Here is a 12,138-nt window from a genome sequence, read left to right on the forward strand (position 1 = left end):
AGGGACATCACCTACTATTAGGCTTTTACCTCCATTAAAACTTGTCCTCACACTTAAGAAAACTCATAAAGTCTTCTCAAATATTCCAGAGACATAGAACCTTTCTGAGATTTTAATGCCAATGTAATATATTAATCCAATGGTTCTTTCATAAATGTGTATTTTGGCTTCACACAGTCTGCATGATACCTTGCCTTGATCAGTGATTAAAAAAATAAAAACACACATCTCAGTGTTTCAAAGAGGAAATAAGGTGAAGCCCATCACCCAGATTTTTTTGTTTGATTCTTAGTTTTGTTTTTTTGTTTTTTTTTGGCTTTCTCTCAGCTTGAATCTCTTTCATGTTGCTATTCTGTAAGATGGGGTGGCATATGAAATTTTCTCAGTCAGGATGTTAGTCTCATTCCGAAGCACAAAAGTGCATCCAAAATCAGCATCCTGCTATAATGAAAGGTATCACCATGAGACTTTAAGATGTATCTGACCTTCTAGCAGAGGTCAGTCAATTAGTCCCAAAGGCTATTTGAATAATAACAATGAACAAATAAAAATAATGAGAAGGAAGAGGAAACAAAAATTAAAAGGTTCACCTTAACTTTCCCAGCATTTTCATCATCTTCCTTTTTTTCTTCAAATTCAAAGGCAACAGTCATGCGTTGTTGTCTCTGTTCTTCCCACAGTGTAGGGTTAAAGCTGTCACTGTCTGACTGGAAATCTACAGTTAGATTCCAAAGTGTTATTGCTTTTTTAAAAAATCATAAATTGTTATTTAACAGAGCTTAGTATGCTATGCAAAAAATGGTGATAGGTACTAAAAACAAATACAGAAATAAAAAAAGAAAAGGAAAAATAAAGAAACAGAAAGAAAGAAAGAAGTAAAGAGGGAAAGAAAGAAAGAAAAAGAAAGAAGGAAAGAAAGAAAAAGAGGGAAAATATTCCCCTCATGTTTGTTACATAGTCTTTTAACATCTTAACTCACAGTCAGCTTTCTTAAGTATACATTAATTATATATTGGGGTTGAGAAGTTTTCCAGTGTAGAGAATGGGCTCTCCATAGCATAATTATGATAATACACCTGAATTAGGTATTTTAAACCATTATCTCTTTTAATCTTCAAAACAGCACAATGGTAGAAGTAATATAATCCTCAATTTAATAATGAGAAAACTATAGCTGAGTTTTAAGAAACTTGTTCAAAGCCATGCAGCTTCTCCACAGACAATGCAGGATTCTATACCATGACTGTGATTATACAGTCCATAACTGTAACCACTAAATGCTATTAGGATGTTATAAAAGGTATTACATAACTTTGGTTTTGCAATAAACTGTCCAAGATTGCAACCTTTCTTGTCGTTGTTCGTTTTTTTTTTTTGTTTGTTTGTTTGTTTTTTGCGGTACACGGGCCTCTCACTGTTGTGGCCTCTCCTGTTGCGGAGCACAGGCTCCGGACGCGCAGGCTCAGTGGCCATGGCTCACGGGCCCAGCCGCTCCGCGGCATGTGGGATGTTTCCGGACCGGGGCAGGAACTCGTGTCCCCTGCATCAGCAGGCGGACTCTTAACCACTGCGCAACCAGGGAAGCCCTGTCGTTGTTCTTTTGTGTGTCTGGTAGGGGGCAATGTAGTGGTGCTTGGTTTTATGGTAAAAAAGCATTTGGAAAATAGTCTTTAACATTCAGGTCTCAATTAATCTAAATGTGTCTCAAATTAACAGGGAAAAGAAATGGCTTATCAATCTTTAACTTACATGTTGGTTAATGGTAATATCTTCTTTGCAACAATCCTGTGAAGATCACATGAAAATGCAATAAAAGCACTTCCCAAAGGATAACCTTTATTATATAAAACTTTGTGTGTTGCCAGGAATTCTGCAAATTTACTCATTACACTTCTGCTTGAAAAACCAAAGGGTGACTTGCTTAAATTTCAAGAAAACTTTTCTGTTACCAACTCTGCTTTCCTCAAAGGAAAACAAAGTGAAACAAACTAAGCTAATTCCTAAAACATCACATCTTACCTAACTAGCTCTACCTCATTCCATGGAACAATTTAGGGATTTAATCTGTCAGGCTAGATCTCAGAAATGGCCAGAAAATATGAGACACTTTTCATTTTCCCCTATATCCTTTCAAAATGAAATATTTTGTTAATCTAGGGATATTAAAATGAAAATGTAAGTAAAGTTGCATGAATAAAGCATAATCCTTATTTAAAACTGTTGTTATACCCTATGTAAACACAGTGGCTTTTCTTTCATAAATTCAAAAGATCAATGTTACTGAAGCCTGAAAAATACATATGAAACAATCTTTCCTTTTTCTACTTCTGTAAGTCAAAATTTGAATAAAAATATCCTAAAATATCTCAAAATAATTCATTTCCCTTTTTAAGTAAAAAAAACTAAAGACATTTATTATAATTATCCTGAAAATAAGAACTACATAAGCAAATAGTTTCTTTTAAAAGTTGTTCTCTTTTAAATGGGTTGGGTGGATTTAATCCATGAGTGGATTAAAGTGGGTTTACTCTTTCAAGAATTACTATTACTGTTAGACTGTGGTAAATGTGCATGTCAGCCTGTGCTGGCTTGGGCTAAGGGGTCTGTGCTGAGTTCCAAATGGTAAAGGATAAAGCTCCTTTAAAAATTTTATGAGTAATGTGATCATAGGAGAGAAAATTTTATTATTGAAAAAGGTTTAAGTCTTTCAAAAATTATTCCTATCATAATTGCTGACATTGTTTAGGAAAACTCAAGTTGAAAAATTAGTCGTTTGCAAGTCATCTCTTTACGGTTGACTCTTAACATGAAATAATTCGGGGCCTGAGATCAGGACTAAATGTTTAAATTGTGTTCATAAAATTAGTGAATGCAGGAAATAAACCAACTTATCTTCCTTAAGATCTGACTGTTCTTAGCTCATTTCAACTGGCTAGGTATCACCTTCTGTTAACTAGTCCTGGGTTTTGCAATCCACCAAGAGAAGATGTCGCTACTAAAAGTCAACATTATTTTCATGACAGATATAAAGAGGAAGAGTTATGTTTTTGAAATCTTACTTAGAATATTACAGTACGGAAGAGAAGATATCTGCTTAGAGTTAACCCCCAAATGATTTATGCGTGTCATGTAATTATGTGTCTTGCCCATGTGCCAGTACTGGCCAGAGATTAGAATAAAATTAATCCCTTTTATTGATAATCATACAAGCATAGGAGAAATTTCTACTGACTGTTTACCTTCATCACCACGAGGTTGCTGTGGAAACATGTAGTTAGTCAATACTCTTTGCTTTGTTTCTGGATGGGCTTCAGTTTGTAAAGGGATAAGGGCTTTGGACTGGAAGCAAAGGACATAAATTAGATTAATAAGATTGGAAGTATAAAGAATATTTCTTTTCTATAGCATAAAGGTCAATAGTCTGGCCTCACTGTGCTGAATGAACAGTTAAAGTAAGGAAAAAGGTAATGAAATAAGAAAGTATAACATAAAATAAGACTATTGTAGAGGAATATTTTGAAATTCTAAGGTTTTCATAATGAGATTTTCTTTTTCTTTAGAACGTGCTTTTATAAGACCTATTCATCTTCATTGAGTAATGTCAGTTTTGATCTTGAAGAGACCAAAATGTGTCAAACTGTTTCAACTAAGTAAACTTTTGGTATAGTCCTATATTTTCATGAACTGTTGCCCTAAAAAATAAACGGAATTTGCTATCGAATTTATACTATACAAGATCATCTATGAATTTAATTAGGTTAAAACATAAGCATTTATTTTAAAGAGATTTTTGTAACCAAAGACAGGGTCCACATACACATAAGCAACAATCCTTGTATTTGATATATCACAATATATTTACCTATGTATGGTAACATTTAATTCTCTATTATTAATTTTATTTCAGAAATACTATTTATGAAGGTATTTTTTAGAACTTTGATATTGTATACTATTTTTATATAAACATATTGAAAATAATCATATTATTTAATATTTTAAAATACACTTATTTCATGACATTTATTAATAAGAGTGAAGCACAAAGGGGATTTGGGATACCAACTTGTCTCATGAAACTAAGTCAGAAACACATTAAATCACTGTTCTAAATAAAAGCTAAATGGTGCAGCCACTGTTCTGTTCATTCTCCCACAAGAATAATAAATCATGACATTAGGGGATGTTTTTTTACAATGCAAGACTGTAGAAAAGACTGTTCCATTAGCATAGTTCACGTTGATTCCAGAAATGATTTATTTATAATGATATATTGATGCTTTGAAAAATCTACAGTCCATTGGTAAGACTTGAATTTGAATGACAATCTAATTTTTTTTAGTAGATGGAAGAAAGTGTTGTAATGACTGTAGGAATACAAACATTATTCTCACACTTATATTTCACATTTTGTAGAGGTTTATTTTAATTTTTTACAAAAGTAGCCCAATACCTATGTCTGAACAATTCATTTACCAGTAATGCTGTTTTTATGCTCAGAAAATAATCATAACAAACTAAATCCAAGATGATTTGTTTTTACTTGTTAATTCATATTTTGGGGTAGGATGTTTTAAAATTTTAGGATTACAAGAAAAAAGTAAAAATAAGAAAAATAAACTATGTCAAAATCGTCTATCACCAGTTTTTCTGGTGGCAAATCAGATGTCTTCAACTATTTCTTTTTATTTTCCAGTTAATAAAATTATTCATTAACACTCAATTACTAATTCAATTATAATCTATTTTCATAAGTATAAGAATTAATATCAAAGCAATTTCACAGAAGATACTGGTAATAGTAACAAAAGACATCACAAATTTTTTGAATAAAGTTTTAGAATTAAGTTGATTATAATTAAAAGCACACACACACACACAAAAGGAACATGGAGGATAATAATTCCCTCATGTGGGAATTGTAGTAATGATTTCTTATTCTTTACCTTCAGAGGTATAATTAAAGTACATCCTCTGAGGACATGTATGTACCACCTAGAAAAATGATCATTTTATGTATTAGATCTCTGAGAATGAAGTAGACGCTAGATTGAAGCATTTAAAAGGGGTGAGAACTATAGTACTGTTTGTCCACAGCAATGAAATACTTATTTGTATTATTACCTTTACAAAAATCTCTCCTCCAGGGTATAAAGAATCTATATTTTGCAGTGATTGTCAAAGGTACCTATTGGGAATAAGTTAGTAATTCAAAGTTTCAACTGTAGTTCATTTGAATAAACAAAATAAATCAGGTAATAAAAAATTTTACCTGATTGTCAGAAAGCCACAAAGCTGCAAGCTCCTTAAGTTTGGTAAATGAGAATGGTAAATTCTTCAATCTGCAAAAATAAGAAAAGTCTAATAGCATGGGTGAAGATGGATAAATTTCATTTTTATGAAGAATTTTTTAAAATACTATAACTTATTTGTTTCATTCTTCTCTCTACTTCTTTCTCCATTGAGCAGCCTGAGTAATCTTTTAAAAGTGAAAATCTTGAGTTTACAACTTTTATCAGCCTACTCTGAGGATTAACCAAACTCTTTTCTTCTGTCTGGAATATTCTTTCTCCCATACTTCAATTAACTAAAATTCCACATATTCTTTAACTCTCAGCTTAAATGTCAGTTCCTCAAAGAGGCTTTTCTTGACTCCTCATTTAAATTTCTTTCCCCAGTTTAGTCTCAAAGCACTTTCATGGATCATATCACAGTTTGTAATTTTTTGTTTAGTTTTGTGGTTATTTTTTTACTGTCTGTTATCCCCATAAAATTGTAGGCTCTATGAGGGCAAGAGGCCATTTCCACCTTACCTCGAAAGGAATTTACAGCTCTTGAAAGCGTGTCCTTTTGTTCTTTCACCCTTCGTATATTGTGTAATAGATATTCAAAGAGGGAATCTTTAAAAATAGCATTTTGAGATAAGTGAAGTTGGTATCAGCCTTGGTATTCAATCAAAATTATGTATTTAGCTTTGGCTTCAGCCTGTGGAGGGCCAAATCACCAAATGCCTGCTTCAACATACTGTATGATATCCCTGAAATTGTGTATGATCAATATATTGTCATTACATGGGTTACCACCATAGCTAGTCAACAGAGTGAATAATACAAACAAGGCACACCAATGAATTTATTGTTACTTTCTGCATGTTCACTTTCAAATACAAACATTTTAGATATGACTTGGAATGAAAATTTCCTTGAAAGTCTTTAATATGTTGGAATTCTATCAGCCAAATGATGAATAAATATATTTTGATAACAGAAGTGGAAAATGTTACAATAATTAATAAGGATGGTGGAAGTAGTTAATTGTATATGCAAAACAATTAAGCACTATCAAATAATTTAATAAATATGAAAAGATATTGACAAGCCAAGAAACATATCAACAGAGTGTGTATTATCTAGGTAAGTTTAGGAAGGTTATAATAACCTTTCTGAGCTAACAGAAACTTGTAAAACATAAATAAGTATATAAAGAATGACAGGGATTAAATTATATCACAATTATTTTAATAGAATTATTTATTATACTAGCATTTATAACATTAAACCAAATTGCCCATTAAAGTTTTCTAATTTTTTAGTTATTTAAATTAAGTCAGAAATTATGAAGTAATGTGTTATGAGGAGAAGTTTTTACATCATGTGGAGATGAATTAAAAGTAGAATATCAATTCTGCCACATAAAAATTACATGAGGGGAAAACTGTCCAGAATCATATACAATAGCCATGATAAATCATCAATCAAATAATAAATGTAGAGTATGGAAAGAAACTGTCAGAAAAGGATGTTAACCTCATTTTTCCTTGCTCTTCCAGTGACCACCATTGCAAGTGAGCATTTATTTAGTATCATAACTGTGTGGTGTATTGATCACAGGAGCAATCTTACAGTTGACAGTGTAAAAGAATCATTGTTCCTGAACTATAATGACAAACTTCTAAAATTTATTACATTTTAAATATAAAATTGGAATAATCATGACTTTTGGATAACATTTAATATTTAATCTTTTATCCAAGCAGTTTATTCTCTGACAGTGATGTTCAACTTTAGCCTCAGCTTTGACTGAATGTTGATTTTAATCTCAGGTTAAGATTCATTGATTAATTCATCAATTTAAAAATATTAATTTGGCTCTATACTATGTTCAAATCACTGTATTAGAAGACAAACTAGCTTATATTTCTGACCAGATGAAGTATTTTAAACTCCTACTATTATGAGATTCTCAATGTCTCATTAAAATCTTTTGCATTGACATTTAGCAACGTGCTGTCCTATGATACATACTCACATGTGCTGTATTTGTTGGATAAGTAACTCCATTAGTAGTCCTAACTATGGGTCATTTAAAAATATTTTATAAGCATATTTTCCATATCATCATGTAAATTATTAATGTATAAAATTTGAGCAGACCAAGTATTTAGGAGAGACTTCCAGCTCACCATGAAAACCCTCCCTCCAGGTTGATAATAATGGAGCTTGGTTCCACTGGGGACTGTAATTGAATCCACTGGAATCCATCTTCCTATGGTATCTCTATGACCATGTTTCTAATCTTATTCACAAGAATATAATTAGAAAATTCTGAAAAATGTCTTACTGAAAGTTGGGCACATTTAATGCATTTCCTTCATTATCTTGTCTGTTAAGAGTCAAAACAAGAAATGGGGTTGATTTTACATGAATTACTCTTGATGCACCAAGCTATGAAGCTTCCGTGTCACCTTGATTTAAAAAAAAATTCCAAAGCCTTTAAAAAATATTTTATTTCTTACATGGAATGTTTTAAGCTACTAAGTGAATGGTTTTTGAAATTCACATTAGTAGTTTTTTCTTAGACAAACTAACAAACAAATGAGAACTCCCACACTTAGTGAAACCTTAGAATCTGAACATTCTCTGTGATTCCATAAAAGCTAATCTTTGTTAGTTTTGTTGCAGTATCTTAGCTTCTCATATTGTCATTTATCTGACTGAAACTTAATGAAAACAAAGAGTTCAAGTAGTCTATTCTAATCCACAATCACTTTATCTTCTTAGAAGTTATTTTTAGTCAGTATTGGTTTTTATCCTTTCCTATTTGAGGATGACTGTGGTAGAAATAAAGATGAACAGCATTTTCAGCCATTCACCAATATAACAACTTTGTCACAAGAAGAGGACCTATCCTTTCTTTGTTCATCCTTTTCAGAACATGATTAAATAACCATTTGGTTGTCTTTACTATAATGTGCAAACATTATGACTTTTGAGTACTAGCTTCTTGGCAATATTCTCACCAGTGTTCTGGTGGTATGGACAGTATATACATAGCTCAGTTAATTTACTGGAGACATAAATATATACATGAAGACATATATGTATGCATACATACATAACTGTGTACATATTTTTATTAATAAATTTTGTAGATTTTCACTACAGTTATTTTTCTATGTTTTCATAATATTATGCTTTCTGCATATGGGAGGGTTTTGGTACATAAATTTGGGTGTATAAATTTTACATAATTTTAATATACAATATATGTTTCTATATAATCAAACAATAAAAGTTTGAAATATCAGTTTAAAAACAATTTAGATTCTGCCATTTTCTAAATGGATATTTGCATACTTATATAAATATTTGCATTCCATATACTTCATAAGACAGAAAAATTTTTCAAAATTATTGATAAGAAACAATAATTTGCTTTTAGAAAATAACATGTGATTGTGAAATATTGCAGAAATACCTGTTGTCACTCAAATTTAAGACTCTTAGTTTCTGCATCTGTCCAATCTCTTCAGGAAGAAATTCCAGTTTATTGGAGCGTAGAGACATAACTGTTACATTCTTACAGCTTCCAATCTATGGGTAACAAAAGAAAAAAAAAGTAAAGAATCACAGTGTAAACTATTTTTATACTGACATTTATAATTTATACTGACATTCATAATTAATTTATAAATTTCTTTATCACTTTTAAGACTATCAGTATGTGTATTGTTTTATTTTTTATAATCTCACTCTCTAAAATATGTCTATAATACATATATTCCTTTAGATATTAAGACTGTGTATCTCATATTTTTTTACATATTATGAAGGAAAAATTTTCTTTTTAATTTCATGATTAGAATACTTGTTAGCTTCATTGTTTTCATAAATCACATTGTTTTTGTCTATCCGAGTAAATACTAATAATCTATGTTTATAATAGATCATATATACTCAAAAATGAAATATTGTTGATATTTCCTTTGAAAAGTTAGTTTTATTTAATGTTACATGGTATTTTTATTTTTATTCATAACTTTTGTCTCTAAGTAATGATATATGAATTATTGTTTCTGTATTATGAAAACATTTAATAGAAAATGTTAAATTGAAAATATACTTCACAGTTTTTTTCTTGACATGAATACATGAAAGTCCCATTTAGAGATGAATGCTAATGGACCATTTTGGTGGATCCTGAAGTTAAAACAATATTATGCAACATGATACTTTAAAAATCTTATTTATATTAAAAACTTTCACTTAGAACTGGAAGTATAGTTATCTCAAAATTTATTTATTGTTTTTAAAAGCAAAATATATAAGTTGGATTAGTTAAAATTGTATTCCTTAACATGAACTAATTTATAATATTTTATTACTATTTTTGGCAAGCAGTGTTTAAATCAAATGTATTTCCTGGGTCAAATATAAGAACTTATAACTTGCCATTTAAAAAAGAATGATTAACAAATAAATAATTCCTGTATACATTCACAGCTCAACTCGTAAGCTACACTGCTACTGAACCTGTTAAGATTTAATCCCCAAACAGATTCATTAAAAGAAATTAATAGAAACAAGTTTATTCCTCACTTCTCTGGGTAATTCTGGAAGGAAATTCTCATCGACTGCTAATGTCCGAAGACTGTGAAGGTAGCCAATAGTAGAAGGTAGTGACTCCAGTTCATTACAGCTACAGTCAAATTCTTCTAATAAAGATAAACTGAAAATTAAATATATTAGTTAGACATTTTAAAAGGTCATGTGGCACAAAAGTTTTGGAAAAGCCATATATTCAAATTCACCAACCAAATTATTTATCTAGTGACTGTGTAATATTATATAAGTTAATTTATCAGTTCAACCAAATGGTTCAATACCATTTAATAAGTGGTTCAATTTGCTGAAATAAATGTAGTTCATTTTTCTCCTTTCTTAATTCACCTGTCATTTAAATGAGTCATTGAGAATGACAAAAGTTTTGTTTGTTTTTATACAACTTAGGTGTCACATATAGTCAGAGGCTCATAATGTATATCCTTGGAATGAGTGCATATAACTGGCATGGGCAGGTAGAAGGGTATAGAGGGCAGGTCCAAGAAAGGGAAGATAAGGGGGGCAAAATATTAACAACAAAAACACTGATTAAATGCTAGGTATTTTACTAAGCATTTTAGAGATAAAAATAACTACTCTTTTCTTTAAAATAACTCTAGAAGATATCTATTATTTTAAACCCATTTTACACATAAGGAAATTGAGGCATAAAGAGGCTAAATAACTTGTCCAAGGCCACACAAAGTAGGAAAACTAGTACCTAAATGCAGACAATATGGCTCCACTCTATTTTCTTGCTTCTCAGCCTATGCATCAGTAGCGGAGGCTACGGACAGGGCTCATTTCAGCCTGCAGATGTGTTTTGGTTGGTTTACATAGTATTTTAAAAAGTGGTAAACTCTACATAATGACCCAGACTTTTGCAGCCTTTTGAAAAAGAAGAAGATCTGCAAATACTGGGCTTTTATTCTTGCATGACAATAATGGAAACAGAGTAATGGCTGCTGTCTTCAAATGAGCACAGCTCTCCAGTTTGCCAAAATCTCCACCACTCCAAACTTAGCCTGCTTTACCCCAAATCTACAGAAAGGAATTGTATGAGTACACTTTCAAGCTATTACAAGGGAACAAGACATTTCATTGTCTGGTTTGAGATAACTGGGAAAGAAAGAGTGCCCGGCACAGAGTAAGCGCTAGCTATATTTAAGTTGTCATGGATGTTAATATTATTACACTGTTATTACCATTCATATCATTGTTTTACTGTAATAGGAAGGAACCCTCAAGGATGATGATCTCACCATTGTAAAGGGAAGAATGAATTAGAATTAGCTGGAGTAATATTGTAGAATCAACTGCCCTTTTTTATATCTTGGAACTAGCTGGCTTGAATGCAATTTATTCCCATAATTTAGTTAACAAGTGAACACAGAAATTAAGCATTTGGGTTTTAAGTTAGAATGGATTTGTGTCCCAGTCTTGTCACTTATTAGACATATTATCTTGGGTATCAAAAAATAAAACAAGGGGCTCCCTGGTGGCGCAGTGGTTCAGAGTCCGCCTGCCGATGCAGGGGACGCGGGTTCGTGCCCCGGTCCGGGAGGATCCCACATGCAGCGGAGCGGCTGGGCCCTTGAGCCATGGCCGCTGAGCCTGCGCGTCCAGAGCCTGTGCTCCGCAACGGGAGAGGCCCGCGTACCAAAAATAAATAAATAAATAAAACAAGGATCAGAGCTCAAAAATCAAAGTTGATTTTATTTACTGCCAGGAAAGGGAACACTCCCTGTTCACACTCAGAAGAAATTCACTTAGTAGTGCACTGTGGGGGGAAAAGTCAGTGCTAAAAGGGGGTGGTGACAGGAGGTCATGATGATCATGCTCATTAAAGATGAAAAATTTGCATTATGGAGAGGTTGGAATAAGTTCACAAGTCTGTGTACAAGTAGGTAAATCAAGTCCCATCATTCATGGGTCAGGGAAGAATCTAATTCAGTCAAGTTCAGTCTGACCCTGATCAGGGTAACTCATGATTTATGGTCCTTAACAGCATCAACTGGTTAGAACCCAGAAGTGGTGAAACACAGTATTCAGCTGTGAATAATAGCTCTTAGGCAAATGCTTTTCCTTTTGCATAGCCAAGTCATATTACTTTTCCACAGGCCTTAGTTTCTTTGTATTTGCAGTGAGGATACTAGTAATTCCTGCCTCATGCAGTTTCTCTGAGTATTTCATGAAATACTGTAAGTAAAGAACTTAGCACAATACCTGCCATAAAATACACACTCAGGAAATATTT

The 12,138-nt window shown here is 32.0% G+C and overlaps 1 protein-coding gene and 1 long non-coding RNA gene across 5 annotated transcripts in view; one reads left to right on the top strand and one right to left on the bottom strand.

The window, feature by feature from the left end:
- LOC308612841 overlaps nucleotides 1–12,138 on the top strand; it is a 156,982-nt gene that overhangs the window by 119,107 nt on the left and 25,737 nt on the right. The window lies entirely within an intron of this gene.
- LRRC7 (leucine rich repeat containing 7) overlaps nucleotides 1–12,138 on the bottom strand; it is a gene marked incomplete at its 3' end in the record, with an annotated part of 507,551 nt that overhangs the window by 101,707 nt on the left and 393,706 nt on the right. Inside the window, exons 12-16 of the mRNA XM_081225604.1 lie at nucleotides 9,879–10,008; nucleotides 8,758–8,873; nucleotides 5,273–5,342; nucleotides 3,240–3,339; nucleotides 591–715 (exon numbers count right to left, since the gene is read on the bottom strand). Coding sequence (XP_081081730.1) covers nucleotides 591–715; nucleotides 3,240–3,339; nucleotides 5,273–5,342; nucleotides 8,758–8,873; nucleotides 9,879–10,008 — 541 coding nt within the window. The remainder of the gene's footprint in view (nucleotides 1–590; nucleotides 716–3,239; nucleotides 3,340–5,272; nucleotides 5,343–8,757; nucleotides 8,874–9,878; nucleotides 10,009–12,138) is intronic.

Source organism: Mesoplodon bidens (genome assembly GCF_964165515.1).
Source record: "Mesoplodon bidens genome assembly, chromosome: 2".
NCBI classification, from domain to species: domain Eukaryota; kingdom Metazoa; phylum Chordata; class Mammalia; order Artiodactyla; family Ziphiidae; genus Mesoplodon; species Mesoplodon bidens.